At 40.2% G+C, this 27,207-nt stretch overlaps 2 protein-coding genes and 1 pseudogene across 2 annotated transcripts in view; 1 reads left to right on the forward strand and 2 right to left on the reverse strand.

Moving 5' to 3' along the window:
- IGFBP7 (insulin like growth factor binding protein 7) overlaps positions 1-13,747 on the forward strand; it is a 72,286-nt gene extending 58,539 nt beyond the window's left edge. The window contains exons 2-5 of the mRNA XM_003985355.5: positions 2,911-3,020; positions 11,489-11,605; positions 12,336-12,462; positions 13,461-13,747. Of these exons, the coding sequence (XP_003985404.3) occupies positions 2,911-3,020; positions 11,489-11,605; positions 12,336-12,462; positions 13,461-13,480 (374 nt within the window). The 3' untranslated portion in view covers positions 13,481-13,747. The remainder of the gene's footprint in view (positions 1-2,910; positions 3,021-11,488; positions 11,606-12,335; positions 12,463-13,460) is intronic.
- The window catches only part of POLR2B (RNA polymerase II subunit B), a 41,966-nt gene continuing 28,420 nt past the window's right edge, over positions 13,662-27,207 (reverse strand). Inside the window, exons 17-25 of the mRNA XM_006931102.5 lie at positions 22,974-23,070; positions 21,889-21,983; positions 20,397-20,647; positions 20,215-20,304; positions 19,870-19,977; positions 18,784-18,897; positions 18,237-18,397; positions 14,367-14,562; positions 13,662-13,914 (exon numbers count right to left, since the gene is read on the reverse strand). Coding sequence (XP_006931164.1) covers positions 13,825-13,914; positions 14,367-14,562; positions 18,237-18,397; positions 18,784-18,897; positions 19,870-19,977; positions 20,215-20,304; positions 20,397-20,647; positions 21,889-21,983; positions 22,974-23,070 — 1,202 coding nt within the window. The 3' untranslated portion in view covers positions 13,662-13,824. The remainder of the gene's footprint in view (positions 13,915-14,366; positions 14,563-18,236; positions 18,398-18,783; positions 18,898-19,869; positions 19,978-20,214; positions 20,305-20,396; positions 20,648-21,888; positions 21,984-22,973; positions 23,071-27,207) is intronic.
- On the reverse strand, positions 23,085-25,147 carry LOC102899187 (annotated as a pseudogene).

Raw genomic sequence — 27,207 nt, forward strand, 5'->3', positions numbered from 1 at the left:
AACACTGGAGTATTCTTTTCAGAACAATCTCTTGGGATCCCCTGAGCTTTGAGGTCATCCTGACAAGTCTGTGTGTGGGAAGGAGGACAGAGCCACATGGAAGTCCTCAGAGAGGTGAGCGAAAGTAGTTCACATTCCAGCCAGATCCGGTTCTCTGGTCTCCAAGCCCCTGGAGGAAGACTGAGATGGGGTCAGGCCCAGCCCAGCCCTTTGCGGGGTCCCGTGTTGGTTCAGTCAGACTAGGAAGCATTGGAGACAGAGCCAGAAACATACATAAACACACACTGCCATGCTCCCCACATCCACATTTGCAACAGAAAAGCCAAGACCCCAGGCCACGATAGATGCTTCCTCTTCAGACCTAAGATTTAGAGGAGAGGAAGCACAAAATATATTTAGAGCTTTCAAAACTTTGATTGTTTTGCACATTCTTACAAAGGGGAAAAAATAAAAATACCCCAAGGGATTAGAAAAAAATCAGCATCTAATACTTGAGATGAGTGGGAAAAATCTGTGCTGGAGTCATTTCCTTTCTGTTTCAAGAAATTATTAGCGTGCTGGAAATAGCCTGTTGCAAAAGGGGAGACTTCGTGTCCTTTGAATGCTGATTATGCCAGAAAATTTTCCAGGCCTAGAGGGGAAGTTGTCCCTTTCCCAGGACACTGATGCAAGATGACCCTATAGTTAGACATTTTATTTGGCTGGAGGACCCAAGGAAGTGGAGAGCTGAAATTCAGAGGGGACGATTAACTCATTCATTCAAGAACCGGCCGTGAGCATTGAGGACAGGCTGGCTTTGGTTCTTGAGAAGTGTGCTGTCATACCTGGGAGGGGGCCGAGGTGGCAGGGAGGGCAGGCTCCCAGCTCTGCCTCTCTGTTCTGTGGACTGACCCTAATCTCTCTGAAGGTCCCTGTGCCCACAGCCTGGCATTCTTAATTAGCAGAAGTGAAATATTAATTAAGTACAACCCACTAAGAAGCAGGTGTGCGAGCCTCTTCTACAGCAGATGCTGGGGAGCTGCCCCCCACTCCCCAAGGAGCAGTAAGCGAGCCCAGCTCTCTCTTGGTTTCAAAAGTGTTGCATTTCAGAGCTGGACCAGCAGGTGGGGTTACTTGCATCAGGTCCAGGTGATGTGTAAAGGATTGGAGTCCTGAGACTTTCCTGTGGCATCTTACTTAGGTATTGCTTGGCTGATTGGAGCAGGTATCAGCACTTCTTCCATAAAGGCCCAGATTGTCAATGTTTTAGGCCATACAACCCTGGCCACAGTTGCCAGACTCTAGGCATGACTGTGTTCCAATAAATCTTAATTTATAGACACTGACATGTGAAGCTCTTTTAATTTTCACAAATTTTCCCCCCACCAACCATTTAAAAAAACAAAGACCTCTTAGGACCTGTGCAAAATCAAGTGGCAGGCCAGGCCTGGCCCATGGGCCATAGTTTTTGCTGGCCCAAGGATGTCTTTAGGAACAAAAAGGATGTATACCATTGTTGGTGGTCCTGTGTAATTACCGGAGGGGATAGATCTGATACAGAAGCCCTAGAGATGTGTTTCAGAATTGGCAGAGGTGGGGAAGGGGAGATATCACTTAGGCTCTCCCTGTGTGGTCGGTCTCATACCTGTTGAGGCTTTTAGGCAGTGCCTTGACAGGTCCCCCCACTTGCCAATGCCCCCTTGCCCAGGAGCTAGACACTTAGAACTCTGGGAAAGAGCTATCTCCTTGGATGTCCTGGTCACACACAAGAGACCTGTCACTGCTGCTGTTTTATCCACTGCAACCCCCAACTGAGAAGAAAGACCTTTCTACCTTCTCCCTGGATACCCAGGCCGCTTCTGTTCAGAAGTACCTTTGCAGTCTCCAGGGCACACAGCACTCTACATTTTTGTCTTAGATGAAAGTCATCCATTCCTGCCTGATCACTTTGATTTGTCAATCTTAGACCCTAAGCTTCTTAAAACAGGGACTGCCATCTTTTCTGGGTGCTCAGCACCTTTTCAAATATCTTCTTAGATTTTTTTCTTTCATTACCTAAGGAGTGGTTGGGTATTGCCCTCTCCACCAAAAAAAATATAGAAATTCTGATAAACAAAAAGGAAAAACATTAAACATTTTGGAACTGAACTTCATTATTTTGGAATATCCCAGATAATGCAAAACAACTGGTAAATTTATTTTTTTTATCTTTTAGTATAAAGTGTTTATTTTTTTTATAATATACAAAATCTATTGTCAAATTGGTTTCCATACAACACTCAGTGCTCATCCCAAAAGATGCCCTCTTCAATGCCCATCACCTACCCTCCCCACCCTCCCACCCCCATCAACTCTCAGTTCTCAGTTTTTAAGAGTCTCTTATGCTTTGGCTCTCTCCCACTCTAACCTCTTTTTTTTTTTTCCTTCCCCTCCCCCACGGGTTTCTGTTAAGTTTCTCAGGATCCACATAAGAGTGAAACCATATGGTATCTGTCTTTCTCTGTATGGCTTATTTCACTTAGCATCACACTCTCCTGTTCCATCCACGTTGCTACAAAGGGCCATTTTCATTCTTTCTCATTGGCACGTAGTACTCCATTGTGTATATAAACCACAATTTCTTTATCCATTCATCAACAACTGGTAATTTAAACCATTAAACATGATTTGAGGGAGTAGAAAATTTTGTAAATAATAAATTTACAATCATTCATCCTAATGATTTTTGTTATTTAGATGTATGCATTTCCAGAGCAGAGCTTAAAATCATGCTGGTCGCAGGGGGAAACCAGTCTGATCTTTGAAATTTGTCTAGATAATGCACAGAAGGGACAGCCTCATAAACATAATCAAGGACTTACTGGCTAGCATGCTGACTGATGTTAAAGACTGTTTAAAAAGACGGGTTTCGCTTTGTGTCCTCTCTTGTAGGTCCTTCCATTGTGACACCTCCCAAGGACATCTGGAATATCACTGGCGCCCAGGTGTACTTGAGCTGTGAGGTCATCGGAATCCCAACCCCTGTCCTCATCTGGAACAAGGTCAGTGACACAGATTTCAGGAAGACATCCTCGACTGACAGTCTCCCCTCTCACTGTGCAATGATGGCAGTAATCTAAAACCTTTGGCCTCTTCTATTCCCTGCAGCTCCTCAAATGTGGTGAAGCCTTGTGGCCATCTTGCAGACACCTCGCCTGGCTCTGTTGACCAATTTTACTGACCTCAAAAATAGTCTCTGCTTTTGTGATCATTGCCTGAGAAGGGAGCCTTAGGAACTAGAAGACTATAATGCTGAACACACTAACCCACCCTCTGAGTGTGTGCATGTGTGAGTGTGAGCATGAGTGTGTGTGTTCCCATCCGAGACAGTATAGCATAGTGGGTAAGGATGTGAGTCTCTTAACCAGGTGGTTGGAGTTCTAAGCCTGGGCTTTCTTAGCCTGAGCAGTATTAACATTTTGAACCAGATGATTCTTTGTTGTGGGGACTGCCCTGTGCATCATCCCTGACCCCTATCTACCAAATGCCAATAGCACCCTCCCCGAAGTTGTGGGAAATGTCTCCTGGGGGAAAAATCGCCTAGAATGAGAATGAGTGCTTTAAACCTCAGTTTCCTCCTGTCTGGTGAAGGCAGCATATAATTTCTGTAAAGGTTGCATAGAGTAATGCAGGTAAAATTACTTGGCTTGTTATCAGATACATAGCTAGAATTCAGTTGATGGTAGCTACTGTTCCTGGAAATATATCTCTTCAAGTGGCATTATCTTGTGTAACTGTCTTCACATTTGAAGGACAGCATATTCTCAGCAAGTCTGTAGAAGGCAAAAGAAAATACTCATTTGCCAGATCAAATAATACTTCACAGTTATACTGTACATTATTTTTCGTTATGTCCCTTTTTGTGCATTTTGCCTCGGTTAAGCCTCACGACAGCACTATGGAGTAAATATCATCAAACTTGTGCCAACAAAAAGGAAATCTAGTTTAAGTAAAAAGGTATAACCAGATACTCCTTTTTGGCTGGTTTACTTCGCCAGGAAGCTCTAAGGTGGTCTCTCTTGATTATTTTGTTTGCTGGTATCTGACCAGAGGATCAACTTCTAGAATTCCAGGCGGATTGTGGCTCCTGTGGTCAGAACTCTTTATGTTGCAAGTTGTAGAAACTCACTTCAAACTACTTTGGGCAAGAAAAAGGGAGGGTGAGGAGTGGTGATTCCAGCCTCTGGGACAGCTAGATCCAGGTATGCAAGTGGTCAGGACTCTTTGCTCTCGGTGTATTGGTCTCATTTTTTTTCTTTTACCTCAAGAAGCTTCCTCCACACCTTAGGCCGCATTGTCACTGGCAGCTCCAAGCTCATGTTATTACCACAGCTTGAAGACTCCAGAGGAAAGAAAGGGCTCCCCCTCTCCCTGCTGCATTGTAAATCCCATTGAAGAACTCAGGTCGGGTCACCTGCTGCCCTCTGGCTCCCCCAGGTGGCCAGAGGGGTGCATCACCCCCCCCCAACAAGGGAACCATCCCGTTGGGAGGGAAGGGTGATTCCAAAAAGTGCCTGGGAGTGGGGGTGGGCAGAGACACCACCAGCTACATTACAACTAACTTTTACAGCTGAAACTTCTGTTGAAGAGAATAATAAAATTATACCTCCATAAATTTCTTTTTGGAAGGGGAGCAAGGAGCAAGCAGTGAAGAGCAAAAATGCAGCCAGTGAATGTGCGCCTCCTGACAAAGCTGCTGCTGCTCCTCCTCGTTGCTTATTTGGAGGCTTTGTTCAGAGGGTGGAGAAGCGGAGGAACAACTTTTCCAAAGAGTATCCATAAAAAGCTCTGTTGCAGTTGTCTAGGGATTATACAACAAGAAGCCAGGGTGACCCAAGTGTCTGGAGTCTATGACCTTATTGACAAATCTTGGCAGAGAATGATTTCCTCAGTCCTTGCTCTGCCCCACCCCAGCTAACATACATACATACCAGGGGAATAAATCTGCCTTGGGATCTTTTCCTTTAAGCTTTTGGGATAATATGGAGCAGAGCCCACGGGCTTCCCTGAGGATTTGTGGCTGGAGGTGGGGGGCAGAGGAGACTTGCCAGAAACGAGCAAAAACCCAGCTGCCAGGCTCTGCTGAATTTTCTGTACCTTCTTAATGTAATTTGCCACATGCATGACCTAAAGCAATGTTTTTTTAGGCCGTGACCCATCAGTGAGTGTTCAGTTCAATGTTAGGGATCACAACCGGCAGATTCTTTTTTAACTTTTTTCTCTCAGCGTGGTTGCTTGCTTGCTTGCTCTCTTTCTTTTTTTCTTTTCTTTTCTTTTCCTTTCTTTTCTTTTCTTTTCTTAATGTGTATTTATTTTTTGAGAGAGAGAGAGAGCACAAGAAAGGGATGGGCAGAGAGAGAGGAAGACACAGAATCTGAAGCAGGCTCCAGACTCTGAGATGTCAGCACAGAGCCCGATACACGGCTCGAACTCACGAACTGTGAGATCATGACCTGAGCCAAAGTCAGACACTCGGCCAAGACACCCAGGTGCCCCAGATTCTTTAAAAATAAAAAGAAGAACAGAAAATATCTTAAGGCACATCAATCACATTTAGTAGGGGTATCATTTCATACAGCTTTTCTTTTGTATATTCCAGATCCCAACGCAGAATATACTTCTATGGGCCATGTCACCGACCCAAAAAATTAAATAGGCCGTTTCTTCCCCACTCTCCCTGTAACCAGACTGTTAAGAATACAAGCAAAAAAGGTCACGTTCAAATTCAATTTAAGCATAGAAGTGATTTTTTATTATAAACGAATATTAGAATCTCAGTTGTTAAGCTGAAGTTCAAAGAAGGTAGCATGTCTTTCTTGCTCAAGAATTCTCAGCAAGAGCAGAGCTGACAGAACAAGCCTGCTGCTCTCCAGACACTCAAGTAGTACCTCTTGTGGCTGCCACAGCCCAGTGAACAGTCTGTACTTTTCTGTCCTGTAGTTATCATATGATATTAACAAGCCCCATACTTTTTCACAAACCTCCAGCCTACAAACATTCCAGGAGCAATATTTTGAAATGGGGAAATGAACTCAAATAGCCATATTTCAGGCTGAAATAGCCTTAACCCAGGTAAGTCAGAGAGATGGTGCTTACAGAGAAGATAAATCATCTAGAATTCCTTCCAAACACTGGGAGTTTCTGAGACTGAGGCTCTCTATTCATTTCTTTTCCTGCCTTGAGATTTCTCCAGATTTGGGCTTGCAAAACCTAGAATATTTTTTTTAATTAAAAATAGTAAGGGGGCACCTAGGTGGCTCAGTCAGTTAATCGACTTCGGCTCAGGTCATGCATGGTCTCACAGTTCATTCTCTGCTGTCAGTGTGGAACTCGCTTTGGATCCTCTGTCTCCCTCTCTTTGCCTCTCCTCTGCCTCGCACATGTTCTCTCTCTCTCTCTCAAAAATAAACATTAAAAAAATTTTTTTTAAATAATAAGTGATAATGGTAATAAGGAGAAGCTCTCCAAAGATGTAAAAAGAGAGTTCAAAAATCTCCCTTTTTCCTTCCACTCCCTAAAATAACCAGTGTGAACTGCCCTGGTTTTATCTTTCTATACTCTCACTTGTGCCCATACATACACCCACATATCCTCAGTATATGGAGTGAGGTAGGAATATAGTGAGCATATTACTCTGAAATTTGTTTTTCTCAGTAAATACTTTGTGGGCATCCCTCTAGGTCTGCTTCTCAGCAACTACAAGATATTCCAAGTATGGATCTCCGTAATTACTAAATCATTCCTGTATTGTTTCTGTGGTTTCCAATTTTTGACCACGTTAAATAATTCAACTTTAAACATGAGTCTATATATATCCTATATGTAAGTCCTTCCCCCCACCCCAATAGGATAGAGTCCCCCCAAAAGATACATGACTAAGTATGTCAAAAGATTTAATGCTAGTGTTAATAGACAATGTCAGAATACTTTCTAAATAGATTGTAGTAGTTCACACTCCCCCAGTAGGGATGGGTGCCATTTTCCTGCATCCTTACCAGCACTGAATATTGCCCTACTTTTTTTTTTATTATTATTTTCTATTTTAGAGAGAGAGTGCAAGAGGGGGAGAGGGGGAGAGAATCCCAAGCAGGCTCCATGCTTGGTACGCAGCCCAACATGGGGTTCAATCCCACGACCGTGGGACATGATCTGAGCTGAAATCAAGAGTTGGACGCTCACCCAACCGAGCCACCCGGGCACCCACTTTTTAATTTTTGTTAATGATGGGTAAAAAAATTCCTTTCCTTATTGCTTTGATTTCCTTGACTACATTGAGAATATTTTTTTTTTTTCCACACTCTAGTTTTTTGGGCTTTGTTTTTTGTTTTGAGAGAGAGCACAAGCTGGGGAAAGGGACAGAGAGAGAGAGAGAGAGAGAGAGAGAGAGAGAATCCCAAACAGGCTCCATGCTCAGTGTGGAGCTGGACACTCCCTGGGATCATGACCTGAGCCAAAATCAAGAATTGGACACTGAACCAACTGAACCACCCAGATGTCCCTTTCACATTGTAGTATTTAAATATTTTTGTGGTTCTACAACTTTTTTAAATATTTGTTTTATTTTCATTACCGTATAGTTAACAGTGTTCTATTAGTTTCAGGTGCACAATATAGTGATTCAGCAATTCCACACATCACCCAGTGTTCCTCACAAATGCACTCCTTAATCCCCATCACCTATTTCAACCATCTCCTCCTCCACCTCCCCTCTGGTAACTGTTCCCTGTAGTTAAGAGTCTGTTTGTTGATTTGTCTTTTTTTCCCCCTTTGGTTTCTTAAATTCCACATATGAGTGAAATTGTATGGTGTTTGTCTTTCTCTGACTTATTTCACTTAGCATTATACTCTTTAGCTTTATGTTGTTGCAAATGGCAAGATTGCATTCTTTGTATGGCTGAATAATAATACTCCATTGTGTATATATACCCCATCATCTTTAACCATTTAATAATGGACACTTGGGCTGCTTCTATAATTTGGCTGTTGCACATATTGCTGCTGTAAACATAAAGGTGCGTGTATCCCTTTGAATTAGCATTCTGTATTTTTTGGGTTAGTCATCAGTGCAATTACTGGATCATAGGGTAGTTCTATTTTTAACTTTTTGAGGAATTTCCATACTGTTTTCCATAGTGGCTGCACCAGTTTGTGCTCCCACCAACAGTGCATGTGTATTCCTTTTTCTCCACATCCTCATCAACACTTATTGTTTCTTGCTGTTTTGATTTTAGCCATTCTGACAGGTGTAAAATGGTATCATTGTGGTTTTGATTTGCATTTCCCTTATGAGTGATGTTGAGCACATTTTCATGTGTCTGTTGTCCATCTGGATGTCTTTTTTAGAGAAATGTCTGGTCATGTCTTCTGCCCAGTTTTAATTGCATTGTTTTTTGGTCTTTATATATTTTATATATAAGGTCTTTACATACTTTGAAGAGAATATTTTCATGTTTGTGTTTTATATGAATTGCCTGTTCAAATATCCTTTACCCATTTTTTATTTTTGAGAGAGTGAGCGTGAGCGGGGGAGGGGCAGGGGAGTGGGGGATAGAGGATCCAAAGCATGCTCTATGCTGTTAGCACAGAGCCTGATGTGTGAGTCAGACTCACAAACCGTGAGATCATGACCTGAGCCGAAGTCCATCACTTAATCAACTGAGCCACCCAGGCGGGCGCCCCCCCCCCCCACCGACTCCTTTACCCATTTTTCTGTTGGGTTATTATTAGTCTGTGGCTTTTTGTACATGAGAGATAATGACCAACTTTCTCACATATTACAAATATTTTTTTCCTAGACATTTTGTCTTCAATGGGTTACAGTGGCTGGAGATCTGAAAGTTTCAACAGACATGTATTTATTTCATCATAAACCTCTTCAGAAACTTCACCAAAAAGGCACAGCAAATATGTTCCGTACTGCATAAATGTCCTTTAATGGTTCCCTGAAATTCAGTGAAGCTTCAAAATGTATTAACCTGTAAGAATCAGACTAATCCACCCTACTTCCAAAGTCATTGGCACTTTTTTATTAATTGCTTATCTGCAATAGGATTCAGGAAGATGTTGTTACAGCTAAAATCCAAGCAGAGAGCGCTGAAAGGACTTCCTGGGTCTTCCTGATTCTCTCCTAGCTGACCCTTTATGGTGAGCAGTGACTGCTAGCCAGTTTTTTCTGCCTAGATTTCTAAGGGTCAAACTCTGAAGCACTTCCAGCCTATTGCACATCTGTAGAATTGTTTTAGAAGCCACTCTTTTCAGCCTGCATACTTTTTTTTTTCCCCCAAATTAGAGAACACATTTATCAGTGAACTCCCCTTACATAAGGGAGCAGGGGAGTATGCCATATAAAAAATTCACTATGTAGTAATTCTTGACATTTCTACAGGTTTTCTATGTGGTGTGTACCTTTTTACAATATATTAAAATATGAGTTCCGTTAAACATTCATTTTCTAATCCAATACTCTCTGTATGTACAATACTCTCTGTACATAGTGAACCAGGTTTCCTCACAGAACGCTCTCCCTAAGAGTGACATACTTTGAGGACCAACAGGTTAATTGTGGAGATTCAGTAATTCAGGCAGTAGTGTTTTTTTGCTCTGGTCACACACAAAGCTCTTAATGAATCCTAAAATTCAGTAAAGACCAGAGATCTATTACTTTGGCCATTAAATCAAATTGATACTTACACCATTATTAAAGCCATTTTAAAATATTATAAAATCTGCATAAAAACAAAAAAAATCTGCACTAGCATGAACTGTTTTGCCAGCTACTTGAGAAACGGAAGGAAAAAAGATGCCTGTTCATCTGTTTTGTCTTTCTAGTGCTTATATGCGAAAAACACTAAGATACCTGGTTTTCTCTAAGAGTCGCAATATGGGGAAATCCAAGGGGGGTAAAAGCAAACAAGCAAAATCCAGGCATTCCGAATCAGTAATGCTAGATACTTTTTAGAGTAGGAGTTGGCCTAGGTCCCTCGTGGTTTTCAGAGCCCTGGCCCTGGTGTCACACCACAGAAAAAGAGTAGGTTTGAAATCGAGACCAGGGTGACAGCACGTGGTAAGCGTGGGATCACGCAGGAGAACAGCGGCACTAATGTGGAGGGTTCGTACTGTAAGGTGGTCTTTTTTGGCTTAGAATTTGCTTAATTATAAAAGAAAAAAATGAAAGCTACCTGTGAAATTGTAGATCCTTTTTTCTAATTAGAGGTAATAACATCAAGCTAGCTCTTAAAGGTGGCCTGGGATGGAATAAACAAACATTACTTCATGTATCTGTGTGATTTTTTAAACCCATCATTATCATACACCTTAAAATATTTGTATTCTGTGACTCAAGCAATTCCACTTCTCCAAATTTATGCTAAATCTATATGCACAGAAGGGTTATAAGTAAATTTTACTTTTCCATATATTTTTATGTATTTTCCAGAGTTTATATAATGAACACAGTTCAGGAGGGGGAAAATTAGGACAGTGTTCATTATTGCCCTCAAACCAAGGTGCGTGTCTTCTTAACCCATCCCTGTTCTCACCATGACACACACGGGGGTAGGCAGCTTTTGTCAGGTCTTTAGTAAACCATTTGATGAACCCTTGGCCCTCAGAACAAAAGGAATGATATTGGCTTTGGACTCAACTGATTTTCCATTTCTGTAGTGGTTGCAGGACCTGGGCTCTTGTATAAGGTCCCAAGAATCAGACCTAGCACTTGGTGACACAGTTTGTCAAACATGGTGTGGCAAGCAAGAAAAAACTCAGCAAAGAAAAACAGAATTTACGAGGGCATGAGTGAATGATGGTAGCCAGTGGCAGGAAAGTATGACGGTGTGTATTCCCCCAAGCATGCAGAAATATAATTTAAAATACAAAGGGGCACCAGATGGCTCAGTCAAATGGCCATCTTGGCTCAGGTCATGATCTCACTGTTCCCAAATTCTAGCCCTACATCGGGCTCTGGTCTTGACAGCTCAGAGTCTGGAGCCTGCTTCAGATTCTATGTCTCCCTCTCTCTCTGCCCCTCCCCGCTCACGCTCTGTCTCTCCCCAAAAATAAACATTAAAAAATAAAATATAGGGGCACCTGGGTGGCTCAGTAGGTTGGGCGTCCGACTTCAGCTCAGGTCATGATCTCGCGGTCCGTGAGTTCGAGCCCCGCATCGGGCTCTGTGCTGACAGCTCAGAGCCTGGAGCCTGTTTCAGATTCTGTGTCTCCCTCTCTCTCTCTCTGACCTTCCCCCATTCATGCTCTGTCTCTGTGTCTCAAAAATGAATAAATGTTAAAAAATAAATAAATAAATAAAATATATAAACTTAGAGGGAAACTTACAGGAGGAAATAAAAGATCTATAAGTATTAAGGAAAGGGTAATATGGAAATTGCTGGGTTTAATCCAGTTAGAAAGTCTGATGTTCCAAGCTGATAAATCAATGCAGAAAGCCCAACAGTATTTCCTTTTGTTTTTGCAGGTAAAAAGGGGTAACTATGGAGTTCAAAGGACAGAACTCTTGCCTGGTGACCGGGACAACCTGGCTATTCAGACGCGGGGTGGCCCAGAAAAGCATGAAGTCACTGGCTGGGTGCTGGTGAGTACAAAGAACTGGCAAGGATTTCATTCTTAGGATTAGTCACTGCAAACCTGGCAAAGGTGCCAGATGTCCTGCCCGGGCTGAAAGAATTTGCCCTGCCACCGTCTTTGCAATGGCCCTACTAGGAGCCTGCTATTCCTCTTTCAGAGGTAACTAAAAAAAAAAAAAAAAAAAAAGTTGAGGTTGTTTGAATGTTTTGGAAATAACCAACAAATAAATGAGAACTAATTTTTTCTCTTAAGAATTCAAAGCAGGGGCACCTGACTGGCTGAGTCAGTAGAGTATGTGACTCTTGATCTCCGGGTTGTGAGTTCAAGCCCCACGGTGGGCTAGAGCTTACTTTAAAAAAAAAAGAAGAAAGAAAGAAATTCAAAGCAAAATCCTCACAGGAAACTAAATGGCCCGAGCATTAATCAATTAACAACTTTACTTGACGTGTGATACTGCTAGATAGAACTTATATACTCTGTCAAGGTCTTTCTCAAACTAGTATGTGTACCTGTTGGACAGCTCTTTACCTCTGCAGGGTGATCAGAAGTTGTCCATGGTGTGCCCTCAGAGCGTGAATCTTCCTAGCAGAACACAAAGAGCAGCTGGGTCCCCCAGCACAGTATTGGTGCTATTTCTAGCAGTCTCTTTACTATTCATCTTAAGAAAGAATGAGCTGAAGCCACTGGGAAAAGAGAGGACTGCCACAGAGGAACTAAACATACTTTCTCCTTCACAGGTATCTCCTCTCAGTAAGGAAGATGCTGGAGAATATGAGTGCCATGCATCCAATTCCCAAGGACAGGCTTCAGCATCGGCAAAAATTACAGTGGTTGATGCCTTACATGAAATACCAGTGAGAAAAGGTAAGTAACAAATCTTACAACCATTTAAAAAGAACTCGTGCTTTTGTTTAAAAAGAAGAGAACCAAGGCCCTTTAAAAAGGGCTAATGCTTTTGTTTAATAACAGAACCAAGAATGAAAACATCAGACATAGCTCTTACTGAAATTTGTATGTTCGTTATCCACAAAAGCATGCTACCAAAATGTAGAGCACGTGGCTGTAAAACAACATCTGGATGCCTATGGAACACTACTGTTAGGACTTAAGTGCTTCACCTTATCTTACATGTAAGAGTTAAAACTCAAATTTGAAGGGAATCACTTCTATTTCCCATAACTTTCTATCCACGTGGCATTTTTTCCTTGGTGTTGTGACTATTACGTTAAACTTCCATTTAAAAGTAAACGATTGTGGGCAATTCTGGTTCTTCACTTTGAGATTTTATAAGAAAAAGCCAGAAGAGGAAGTATACTGACAAGTACCCAGCTCTAGCTGCCTCTATCAACTTCACCATCAATATCCTGGTGGCGTCAGAGTGGTGCTACATTTCTATAGTTCTAGTGGACTGATGTCCGAACTGGCTTTCTCTTAAACCAAAAATAACAAATTTATCAGCATCTGTCCCACCGTGCAGATCACTCACCTGTGGTATGGAAGGAGGAAGTATCAAGCGAGCATGTGTTTGGCCAGAATTCTCTTTGGCCAAGATGTGTAAAGCAAGGTGATAGCTCTGCCACTAATCCTCCACTGAAATTTTGAATGAAAGCCTCTCTAGCTCTCGACTTGCTCATTTGTGAAACGAACTCTTCCACTTCTGTAATAAGGCCCATCTCTTATGCATAGACCGGTACAACAAAAATGACAGCCCGAATTCCAAAGAGCACGCCACCATATCATTTATAGTTACTTATATATCCTTTATCCTCACATAGATGGAAAACACTAAAGTACCTGAAAATTAGTTACAGATATGGATGTGGTTGACTTTCTAATTTTCATCTTTTTCTTTTTTCGAATAGGTGAAGGTGCTGACCTATAAACCTGCAGAATATATTAGTCTGCATCACTAACAGCAGTCCTGGATAAATACAGTCCTGGATACTTGCTGTAATAACCAGTGCTTGCCTAATAACGAGTTTCTTTTCATCCAACCCACTAACGCTTAGTTATATTCACTGGTTTTACATAGAGGAAAATCCAAAATAAAGGTAACACATCAACACTATCTACAAAAATTTATTGTCTATTTACAGAAGAAAAGCATGCATGTAATTAAAATCAATAAAATGCTTTCTCTCACAATGCAGTACATTGGGTTTTTTTGTTTTAAGCCATATTGTAAAAACAAGTATTTACAAGCATCTTGAGGCTTCTTTAAAACAGCTAGACGCTCATCATTCGAGGCGCAATACTCATAGACATAAGTTCCTGAAACAGCAGTTTGCACGCATAAGGCATTCGCACCAAAGAAATCTGGGGGAGAGAAAAAAAGGTAATTAGCAAAACTATATTTGAAGTGACCCCATTTACCTACCCCAGAAAAAACTGTAAGGACTTGGTAGTGTAGATGATAAATAAGGGAGTAGGCTGGTAGCATTCCTCCTGCTGCCTTGGCTTTTTCATGGTTTTCTCCTGAGCAGCGTTGGTATTTCAGCCTTTCTGTCAGACATATTTATATTCGCCCTTCTCAAAAGGTTTTTTTTTTTTAAAAACTCCTTAATTTAAAATGTTTAAAATTCCTTGTACAAGTCATTTCCAAAAGATGATATACTGGTTTTTCTCTTTTTCTCACTTAAAACTTATGGAAGTATTAATCAAAATTGTGAAAATGTCAATCTGTTCCACCACACTGAACCTGCCTGGATGATTAGACCAACATGGTTATATCCTAGACAAAGTATCAACTGCCCGTAAGGTCTACACACCTGAGTTTTATTGCGACAGCCCCGACATTCATATGTATGGGTCCTCGTGTTAGCAATTGCCATTATTCCACAAAGATTGCAAACATGAACCTGATAGGGATCTGATGCCTCAAACAATCTTTCCCTTAAAAACTGGGCTGCTCCATGGGCAATCTGACAATCTCGTTCCATTTCTCCAAAACGCAGGCCACCATCACTGTTAAGGAACAAACAACAGATTATTTTGTACTTATTTTCTATTACTAACACCACCTTGACTTTCCAAATCCGTTTCTCCATGAATGAGTCTCCCAGGCAATCAAGCCTGAAATGATAAATGTATGTTGGCAAAACTAATGGAAAGAAGAGGTGAATGATCACAGGATTCCCCAATATGGAAGTAAAATGAAATACATTGTTCAAATGGCCAAAAAGTGGATGGTGACAGTTTCCCTAACACTCCTAATGTACAAAATACATAAAACCAATGATTTTCTGATATTACCAAAAAAACAATTTATCGGTCAACTTTAATGAGTTGTCTTTCATCCTCCATTTTGAAAACTGATAAAGAATGAAGCATTTATCATGCCTTTAGGAACTATGTCACCAGGTAACCAGTTGAAACAAGATTTCTCTCTACAGAACTATTCCAACTATTAAGTGACAAAATAAAATTAAGGGCTTCAATCATTAATAACTGCTAAAATCACTAAGAGACAACCAGATACTAGAAATCTACAATACCACCCATACAGTATTACTGCACAAGAATGCAACCCTTCATATCAAAGCTCAAGATCTAATTAGCAGTTTACAAGAAAAACAGGAATATACAGCCCAAGAATGGAATCAGCAAAATCCAGCATGTGAGAAAACACTCCAGGACAAATAATTCAATTCAACAAATAAACTGCAAGGAAAAAAAGCTGGAAGGCAATCTATAGACTTAAAAAAAGCTTTAGGGGCACGTGGGTGGCTCAGTCAGTTAAGTGACCGACTTTGGCTCAGGTCAATGATCCCACAGTTTGTGGGTTCGAGTCCCACATCGGGCTCTGGGCTGACAGCGTGGACACTGAAGCCTGCTTAGGATTCTGTGTCTCTCTCTCTCAAAAGTAAGCATTAAAAAAAAATTTTTTTTAGATCAATCAACTGCAAAGCACGGACTTCTCTCCTGATTAAAATTAACAAACCTTTTTAAAAATTATTCAATCGGGAAAATTTGAACATTGGACACTGAATATTGAGGTAGAGGTGACCCTTGAACAACACCTGAGTATGGGGCACTGACTCCCCCCCATAGTCAAAAATCATAGTCAAATAGAACTTTTGATTCTCCAAAAACTTTACTAATAACCTACTGCAGACTGGAAGACTTACAAATAACAATTAGCACATATTTTACATATGTATTCTTATAATAAACCTAGAAGAAAAAAATGTTAAAGTATTTATAGTACTGCATCAAAATCCGTGCATAAGTAGGCCTGCACAGTTCAAACCTGTGTTGTTCAAGAGTCAACTAAATACTGCGATTAGGTTAGTGTTCTAATCTTTTCAAGTAGAAGTTGTCTGGGTGTGGCCTGTGGACCCAGTGAGAGTGAAAACTATTTTTATAATACAGCATATTTACTTCTTTCACTGTGTTGACATTTGCACTGAGATGGCTGCAAAAGAAACAGTAAAACTGCTTAACACAAGTCCAGGCAGTGGAACCAAACGTACTAGCAGTAGTCACGCTCTCCACTGTGAAGGGAGGAGGGAAAAGCCAGTTTTACTTAAGAATGTCATTAATGAAACTAAAGAGTTTTACTAAACCTTGACTCTTGAGAGTACACATTTTTAATATTCTATGACCTAATGGTAAGTTCTAAAGCACTTCTATACTGAGGATGCTTGAAGAAAAATACTTGCACGATTCTGAACTAATCACTTTTCCCAAGGGAGTATATCTTGAAAAAAGAGCTGACAGCAATTATATTAATTCAACACTGAGAACACCAACTATTTGGCAGACATTTTTAGGAAAATGAACAAAGTAATATGCCTTTCACTTAAAGGAAGATAATTTTAAATATCTGTTGAAAATGATTAAGCTTTTGATCTTTCAGTCAAAAATTAGAATTTTAGAAAACCTCTATTCAACATTATGGCTTTAATAGTGTCCCAATAAAAGACTTCTGATAACACTGGTGAAGCCACTACAAATGTGAACTATTTTTGGATAAATATGTCAACATGAGCCAGTATTTTCCAAACAGCCAATTATGGTGCTACAAAATTACACATGTGTGAAAGATACACTCAAAGTGCAAGACAAGCCAGTGGATTTTAATATAATGAATACAAAAGATTCACTGAGTTGGCTTCTACATTACAACTAGCCTTTAAGAAACTACAACTTTTCATTTTGGTGTAGCATCAAAACATAATATCCAAAGTCACCTGAAAATGTTATTAAAATATTCCTCCCTTTTCCAACCACGTATCTATGGGAAGTAGGATTTTCCTTGTATACTTATAAAAAATAAAATACTGCAGTGGACTGAATGCAGAAGCAGACAGAAGAATCCTGCTGTCTTCTAGCAAATCAGCTCATTAAAAAGATTTGCAGAAAGGTAAACCAATGTCACTCATTACTAAATTTATTTGGAAAATATATTTTCCATTAAAAATGTTATTTGTTGGGGGCACCTGGGCAGCTCAATTGGTTGAGCATCTGACCCTTGATATCCGCTCAGGTCATGATCTCATGGTTCGTGAGACTGAGCCTCATGTCAGGCTCTGCACTAACAGCATGAAACCTGCTTAGGGGGGCGCCTGGGTGGTGCAGTCGGTTAAGCGTCCGACTTCAGCCAGGTCACGATCTGGTGGTCCGTGAGTTCGAGCCCCACGTCAGGCTCTGGGCTGATGGCTCGGAGCCTGGAGCCTGTTTCCGATTCTGTGTCTCCCTCTCTCTCTGCCCCTCCCCCGTTCATGCTCTGTCTCTCTCTGTCCCCAAAATAAATAAACGTTGAAAAAAAAAATTAAAAAAAAAAAAAAAAAACCTGCTTAGGATTCTCTCTGCCTCTCTCTGCCCTTCCCCTACATGCACATGTGCAAATGTGAATGGCTCTTTCTCTCAAATACTTAAAAAATTTAAAAAATTTTAAATGTTATCTGTTAATATGTAGTGGGCTTATTAGTGTTATTTTTTAATAAATTAATATTCTAAGTCTTAGTTTTAACTTCTAACATGATTAACATCAATAAATACAACTTAAAAGTTCTTTGAGGTCCTGGAACCAAGAAATTTGAGAACCACTCTTTTGTAAATCTATGCTAAACTACATTTACAGAAAAAATTGGTATCTGGACTTTGCTCAAAAATAATCAGGAGTTGGTAGGAATGGGGAAATGAACGTAACAAGTCCCACTGTTAATTATGGAAGTGGAGAGACAGGCACATGGGGGTTTCATTATACCATTGTGTCTATTTTTTAAGTGACAGTTTTCATTTAAAAAGGCTAATTAATACTCAAGCCCTGCATCTGGCTCTGCGTTGACAGTGCGGGCTCTGCCCTGACAGTGAGGAGCCTGCTTGAGATTCTCCCTCTCTCTGCCCCTCCCCAACTTGCACTCTCTGTCTCTCTCAAAATAATTTTTTTAAAAATAATAACGATGGGAGAGCCTGGGTGGCTCAGTTGGTTAAGCATCTGACTCTTGATTTTGGATCAGGTCACGATCTCACCATTCACCAGTTCAAGCCCCTCATACAAGGCCTGCTTGGGGTTCACAGTCTCTCTCTCTGTCCCAACCCCCCTCTCTCTCTCCCCCCAACCCCACTCTTAAAAATAAACATTTTTTTTTAATAAATAAATAATAACAATGATGGTGATGCAGCTCTCTTACCGAGATCTACCCTCCATGGGCTGTCTATTAAGGATCTGAATAGGTCCCCTGGCACGAGAATGAATCTTATCATCCACCATATGCTTCAAACGCTGGTAATATGTAGGACCAATAAAAATTTGTGATGTGATTTTTCGACCAGTGAACCCATTGTACAGGACCTGAAACAAATTTTGGAGTACAGACTTAAAATACTAAATATACATGCACATACTGTATGATTTCATTTATACAAAAATCAAAAGACAAAACTAATAAAAAGTCAAGAGAATGTTTACCTTGGGGTTGGGTGGGAAGGTAGTAGAAACTGGAAGGAGACATGAGGGGGTATCTAGGACTAAAAGGGTACTGGTAATTTTCTTTTTGAGATCTGGGTGCCAGTCACACAAGGTGTGTTCACTTTGTGTAAAATAAATTCATCAAGCTGCACATTAATGATTTGTGTATATAAAGTATGTGTCATACTTCAATAAAAGGGTTGATCTTTAAGAATGAAAGTACACACATACAAAACAGAACAGACATAACTACTAAAGAGCAAACGTACCTCATTTCCTCTGAGATGGTAGCCATAATCAGATAATAGATTAGAAATCTTCTGCACATTAACAGCATCATTAAATGGAGTGGCATCACCAATTTCACCTTTGTTAGCTGATACCTTTAAAATAAAAAAAAGTATTTAAATGGCTGCATCCTTTAGTCTCCTCTTAGAAGGAGACTTTCATTAATAAAAATATATTCAATTTAAATCCTTTCTATACAGGTAAGATTTTGAACTTAAAAATCTATGTTATATAAAGCTGTAATACTATAAGTTTCATTTTATTAATATCTTACATGAAATAGTATTTATAACAAACTAATCTACCAAAAAGATTAAACTAATTCCATTATAAGCCTTCAAAAAGGAAGCTATCAGGGGTGCCTGGGTGGCTCAGTCAGTTGAGCGTCCGACTTCGGCTCAGGTCATGATATCACAGCTTGTGAGTTCGAGCCCCGCATAGGGCTCTGTGCTGACAGCTCACAGCCTGGAGCCTGCTTCTGCTTCTGTGTCTCCCTCTCTCTCTGCCCCTAGACCACTCACATTCGGTCTCTGTCTCTCTCAAAAATAAATAAACATTAAAAAAAAAAAAAAAAAAAAGGAAGCTATCCCTGAGACCAGACACAAAAAGAATGAGACTCCCACCTATGGCTCCAAGAAAATGACATTTTAATGCCCTAAAACCAAGTCACGCATGTTAGGGTTAGGGTTAGCCATTCCACCTTAACAAGATACTTAAAATTAGAAAACTTTATAGCTAGTAATATAGCTATAAAATTATTAAGTGCATACTGAACTAACCACCAATGAATTAACTCTTCATCTATAGAAAAGAACCAGTCTAAAGGATAACCATGTATGTATGTAGAGGCTGGATGTAGTAAATTTTACAAAAATTCTGACATAACCAAAACTTCACAAATTTTTGCCAGGGGGGAAAAATCATAACCAATTTAAAAGCAGGAAAATAAGTATCATACTAGCTTTTTCCAACAAAGAACCCCAAACTCAAATATGACAAAAATCACATATCATCATTTTGGAAGAAACATTAGTTAGGAGTATATATTTTTAAAGAAAATCTCTTACCTTCCCTTGAAGACATTCAATCAAGTGACCAATAGTCATACGAGAGGGGATGGCATGGGGATTTATGATGATATCAGGGGTGATACCTTCACAGGTGAAAGGCATATCCTACAAAGGGATTTTTAAAAGGAGACAAACTTAACTCTCTTAGCTACAAAACTAGAACTGGCCCCCGCCCTTGAAGTTTTCTACGTCCACAATTGTGCTCAACATGGTATCTTCATATACTTATTCAACACTAAAAAGTCAAGCCTTTATCACCTTTGTACTTTTAAATTAAAGCAAATTTTAATAAAATGTTAAACAGAACTTTGGGTGGGGGTGAGGGAGATAAAAGACACCCACCTCTTGTCTATACTGAATACCACAAGTACCCTTTTGACCATGTCGACTAGCAAATTTGTCTCCAATCTGTGGAATTCTAACAGAGCGGACCTGAATTCATACAAAAAGAGGTTAGTTCAAACTGGTTTACTTTTTATAAACAGCTCTTCATAAACATACAAATATGACAAAGCTATACTCACCCTTATTTTACAAAACTTATATCCTTCCTGATTGAGAGTTACCATAACCTGATCCACAATCCCCGTCTCACTAGTTCTAAGAAATGTGCTACAATCTCTCTTGGTATAGCGTCGATTAGTGCCCTCCAATTCATCTTCATTTTCAGGCAAGGTGACTGTTTTGCCTATAATAACATCATCTCCTGACACACGGACTCCAGGAGCTATCAAACCATCATCATCCAGCTTGTCATAAATGGCATGCCTCATACCTATGAAGAAACAGACAAGGAATTTTCTGAAATGGTACTATATAGAAAAGTATTTACAATGTCACATAATCCCTCTAAAAGATTAAAAACCAAATACATAAATCATTTCCAAGTCAGAGGGAAGTTCACAGGAATCTTTAACACCATGAATTTTTTTAAAAAAAGCACTGGACTGAGCACTGGAAAATCAGACTATTTGCTGGGTGACTTTGGATAAGGGTGTTGCCATGTTCTGATCTCTTTTTTACATGAAAAGGAATATCAAGGAGAAAAGACTATGCCTCTAACACACATCCTCCCACAGAAACTTTTAATTTCATCTTGTGGAAATCTTAACTTCGATGGACATCAATTCATTACTACACAGAACCACCCACAGGAATGGAATAGATGATTTAAAAAATATAACACATTTCACTTCACACAATACCACTAGAAGTCAAAACTGTGGCAGAGATGCCCCATTTCCCTGGGACATCCCATCCATTCCACTGCATACACAGTTTTTAAGTATCTGTGAAAATAACTAGAAAATAAGTTTGAGTTTTCTAGAAGAAACAAAAAAAAAGTGCTAGGTGTCCTCTCATTTGTCTGTTAAATGTACACAAATATTGTGATTACACAAATGTAGTCACACTACAATGTGGAGAGGAGAGGGAGTTCCCATGCAAACACATAAACTGACGGACAGTTCACAGTACAAGTAAGAATGGGGCTGTAGCGTATTATATGAAATTATATGACCTCTCTAATCTCCTAAATACCCTCTTCAATGCAGGATCTACCAGGATGGAAGAACTATAACAAGCCAGCTCTTACATGCAAAGACTTTTAGCAAACACACATATTTTCTTATATAAGAGTTCTAAGAATAACATGAAAACATATTCTCATGTGGTGGGAGGTTGGGGGGAGGGAGAAGAAAAATTATTCAGGAAAGCAATGGCAAAGTTAACTAACTTTATATTCCATAATTTAGGGGCGCCTGGGTGGCTCAGTCAGTTAAGTGTCCAACTTTGGCTCAGGTCATCATCTCACAGTTTGTGAGTTCAAGCCCCACACTGGACTTTGTGCTGACAGCTCAGACCCTGAAGCCTACTTCAGATTCTGTGTCTCCCTCTCTCTGTTCCTTCCCCCACTCCCACTGTCTCTCCCTCTCTCAAAAATAAAAAAACATTAAAAAAACAATAAAATTTTAAAAATAAATAAAATTCCGTAATTTAAACATCAGTATCACTTACCTTGGCATGTTTCACGGGTTGGCTTCTCAAAAACTTCTTCTTGATCAAATCCTTTTTTAGATTCCTGTTCTTTATATGATCGATAGAAAACAGACCTAAAACACATGGTTATAAAGGTAATTTCTACTTTCCTTTTATAAAAGGACTTAGAACATACCAATAATTTTTACTTAATTTTTATTTGGGAGACAATTTAAACCATGAATCTAGGACAAGAGTTAACTGTATTAAGGGTCAAAGTTAAGTCCTAACTGCTGTTACATGGGCCACACATTTAACATTTGACCCATAATCTTAACATGGCTGGATTATATGTGAGAAAGGTCACTAAATCCAACCTCCTATCTGAAGAATCCCTTCCATAATGTCCCTCAGAGATGGTCACACAGGATCTGCTCCAATATTTCTAGTCAGAAGTTTATGATATTCGGCTATCATGTCTACCGTCTACCCTCTGATCCTAGTGCTATCCTCTAAAACTAAACAGAAAAAAATCCATCTTCTAAATTCCCAGTTTTTAACCAATCTTCATATGCCATGCATTTGAGATTTGCCAATAAAATAACTGAAGCATGATAAAAAAAAAGATTGAAAAAAAACACACTATAATTTTAATAGTTATTTATGGATCCTAAGATTACAGGTTTATTTTTATTTCTTTAGATGTTTCTGTATTATCTAAATGCAAAGATGTCTTTGCTTACCAAAAAAGAGTGTGGGAGGTGGGGGCCTCAACATATTAACATCTGAAAATCCTGAGACACAAGAAATAGTGTCTTCAGTCACTCATGACCATCAACCAGGCCTCCTGTTTTCTGGAGTCAGGCAATGATTTCACACTATACTCTACATAGGCATCCACACAACAGTATGCGTCTGCCAAATATCCACAAAGCATCGTGAATTGAGGCAAAAGATTAAATACCTTAACAGAAAAATTTCTCTGCTGTCAAGTCAGATCAAAATCTCTTCTAGCCTGATCTTCAAAACCACCAAAAAGTTTGGATACATAAGCCAAACTTGTTTTTAAAAAACTTTTTTTGATTAAAATATTAATGTTTTGACAACTGTTGTAAATAGCTGACCTGAAAAAGCCTCTGTCTACAGCTGAACGATTCATGATAACAGAGTCTTCTTGATTATATCCAGTGTAAGATGCAATGGCCACAATGGAGTTGATACCTGTAGTGCATGTAAAAGCATACATTTAAGTATCATATAGGAAACAAAGAAAAATTATTCCTTTTATTTTTTTTTGAAAAGTTAAAAATTCCTTAATTTTTTATTCCTGGTACCACTACCACAATTTATAGGGCAATACACCAGACGTAAAGACAAAAATAAAACAACAACAACAAAAAAGACAAAGCTACAACGGATAAAAGATCTCAGAAATGTACATCCAGGGATGCCTGGCTGGCTCAATCAGTAGAGCATGCGACTCTTGATCTCAGGGTCATGAGTTCGAGCCCCACAATGGGTGTAGAGATTAAAAATAAAATCTTTAAAAATAGAGGGAGTCGGGGTGGGAATGTACATCTAATTGACACTACCCTGCATTAAGGAATAGCTACACTTTTTGCAAACTGTGGCTAGGACAGTCCTAAATAAGAAAAGTTTCCCATTTAAGCTGTAGTAACTTTTCTCACTCTGGATCATTGATCCTTCTGTGGCAGATTTTTACAGTTCCTCTAATGCATTTGGGACAAATATCTCAAAGTAACCTGTAGCTTTCCTGGTAACTCCTTGCTCTCTCTCCTGCTACGAACTGTAGCCCTTTTCTTCTGAGTTTTTTTTTTTTTATAACTCTCTGCTACCACATCATTTACTTCCACCACTAGATCCATAATCACCACCACAGGGACTGCCCAAGCTTATTCCACTGAAACTGCCCCGTTTCGTGGGTCCATAATTTTACTTCTGTGGCCCACTGCTATTTCCAAAACCATTATAGTTCCCACCACCACATTTACCACCTCTGAAATTTCCTCTTTCATCGTAACCATCAACACCACCACCACCACAACATCCACCTCCTTGGTTTCCATATCCTGGTCCACCAACACCAGAACCTCCTCCACGACTATAACCAGGACCACCGTCGTAGTTGTCACCCTCACCTCTTTTATAACTAACTCTGCTGCCATCATCTCCACCAACAGAACCTCTTCTTCCACCAAAGTTTCCACCATGGCCAAAGTCACCACTAGCTCCAAAGTTTCCCCCACCACCTAAAAAGTTGCCAGATCCACCTCCACGACAACCTCTCTGCAATCCAGCAGACTGTATTTCTAGTTTAGAAAGGGCCTTTACCACTTCACAATTATGCCCATTAGCAGTGTAGTATTTCTGAACAACAATTTTATCAACTGTATCATGATCATCAAAAATTACAAAAGCAAATCCTTTTTTCCACTCCACCCGTCTTCCATAACTTCTGTGGTTTCAATCTTGCCAATCTTACTTTTCAAAGTAGTCTCTCATGTTATTCTTCTGTATTTTCTTTAATACACCAAGCTTTACAGAATCCTCTGTAAAAACAGCTCTCTTTGATTCCACTACACACCCATCAACCTTGTGTGGTCAAGCACACATTGCTGCATCCACCTCTTCAACAAATAAGTCACAAAACCAAAACCCCTGGAACGTTTTGTTTCAGAGTCCCTCAAAACCATATAATCTGTAAGTGTGCCCCATTTTTTCAAAATGTTCTCTTTAACAATCATATGTAGTATCAAAGCTCAACCCACCAATAAACAGTTTTCTCAACTGCTCTGGTTCCTGTGGATCATGCCCTTCCTCCCCCTGGTAGCGATGGCTAGAGTGGGGCTGGAGGCGATCAGGCAGGGGTTTTACCACCATTTTGAAACCAGACTTGCCTCTGCCAACTCAAGTTTGATATGGGACCGAAGGAAGCGATGAGGCTAGTCACTGACCCTTTCTTTTAAAGCAATTTTATGTAACCATATTTGCCACAAATGTTTTTCACTGCAGTGCCTGTCAAAGTCTACTTCCCCTGGGATAGCAATAAATGAGGCAACTACTCTGAAGGCTTAATGAATAAGCAAAACCTGAGGCATCTGGGTGGCTCAGTCAGGCATCGGACTCTTGATTTCGGCTCAAACAATGCTTTCACAGTTCAAGGCTTCAAGCCCCACGTTGGGCTCCATGCTGACAGCACTCCTTAGAATCCTCTCTGTGCCCCTCCCCTGCTCATGCTCTTTCAAAATAAACAAACTTTAAAAAAGGGGTAGTCATGGGCGCCTGGGTGTCTCATTCAGTTAAGCATCTGTCTTCGGCTCAGGTCATGATCTCACGGTTTGTGGGTTCGAGCCCCGCATCAGGCTCTGTGCTGATAGCTCAGAACCTGGAGCCTGCTTCAGATTCTGTGTCTCCCTCTCTCTCTCTGCTCCTCCCCTGCTTGCACTCTCTCTCAAAAATAAACATTAAAAAATTAAAAAAAAAAAAAAAAGAGGTAGTCATTCTCAATGTACCCATCTTATAATTGGTGATTACACATACAAGTCACCTCATATTTATAAAGTGCATCCCTAGGAAGCCTGAGTAGCTCAGTCGGTTAAGCGTGAAACTTCGGCTAAGGTCACGATCTCTCCATTCGTGGGTTCAAGCCCTGTGTCAGGCTCTGGCTGACAGCCCAGATCCTAGAGCCTGCTTCAGATTCTATGTTTCCCTCTCTCTGCCCCTCCTCCACTTACACTCTCTCTCAAAAATAAACATTAAATTTAATTTACAAAGTGCTTCCCTAAACCAAGTTTCACAATTTTCACAGCAACCCTGTGCCATAAATGAGGTACTACCATTCTCATCATTATCAGAAAGAACTATTTAAATGACTTATCCATGCTCCCAAAGTTAGTAAACAACAGACTCAAGTCCCAGCTCCTTGTCTCCTGATTTGCAGTTTGAACCTAGTACCATTCTGCTTTCCCTATACTAACAAAAACGTGGGGCCACCTTCCACACCACAATCTTATTCTTAGTTGCTGCTGCCCAAACTACTTTTGATGAGACTGTAAAGAAAATAACAAGTACTTAAAAAGACAAAAATTTAAAACACCCTATGAACTAGTAGGACTGAAATCTAAGAAATGACTGCTGAATGTGGGCGGAGTTTCAATGAATATAATGCACATATATGTGAATCAGATTTTCCAAAAATTAAAATACATTCAACTCTAAAGCTATAGTTAACATATCTTGATTTAAATATTTCAAATGTGGGGGGCGCCTGGGTGGCTCAGTCGGTTGAGCATCCGACTTCGGCTCAGGTAACGATCTCACAGTTCGTGAGTTCGAGCCCTGTGTCAGGCTCTGGGCTGATGGCTCAGAGCCTGGAGCCTGCTTCTGATTCTGTGTCTCCCTCTCTCTCTGCCCCTCCCCCATTCATGCTCTGTCTCTCTCTGTCCCAAAATAAATAAATGTTAAAAAAAAAGTAAAAAAAAAAAAAAAATATTTCAAATGTGGAGTAAAAGACTATGACTACAGAATACAAAGTAACTAAATCTGGATAACTGAATGTTCTGGTTATCTGAATTCTGAATCAAATGTTTATATTTGCTTCCCTAAAGCTAAATTCAACTTTCAAAAAGCAACCCACCCCTCATGAGAAGGCACACCATTCATTTACTCCTTTATGCATACAGCCAGGGGTGCGGTTTTAACAAGGAGGATGCAGCGTAAGAGGTGGTGGTGCTACTGGTCTGGGTCTGGGACACTGAAGACACACTCCTCTCCTCCAAGTCTCTCATTCCCAGTAATTCCCAACCGAAGGCACAAACAGATTTAGAGAGAGAGAGACGCATGCAAAGGGCAGGCCCTCCTCCCTAATAACAACATTTGCCCCTTAAAAGCTCTGGCTTCTATGCCACAGAAAGCTTTCTGCTGGCTATCTTAAACACGCCTCGCCCAAGGTAGCAGATTCCGGAGTTTTGTTTTTAACTTGAATCCATTCCTAACGCTTTGAAAAGTAAATTCAAAAGCTTAGATTTCAAACATTTTTTGAAATATCAGATCGGGCACCACTGGGTCCACTTATATACATCACAGCCACAGCTGAAGCTACGGGCTAACCCCAGTGGACAGGCAAACCTTTAACTTACTTACCAATCCTGCCTAATGCTGTAGGAATCTGAGGTTGCAAGCCCTGTTTAAAACATAAAGCCCTGGGGCACCTGGGTGGCTCAGCTGGTTAAGCATCTGACGTCGGCTAAGGTCATGATCTTGCGTTTTGTGAGTTCGAGCCCCGAGTTGGGCTCTGTGCTGACAGCTCAGAGCCTAGAGCCTGCTTCGGATTCTGTG

The sequence above is a fragment of the Felis catus genome, chromosome B1, assembly GCF_018350175.1.
Source record: "Felis catus isolate Fca126 chromosome B1, F.catus_Fca126_mat1.0, whole genome shotgun sequence".
Lineage (NCBI taxonomy): Eukaryota > Metazoa > Chordata > Mammalia > Carnivora > Felidae > Felis > Felis catus.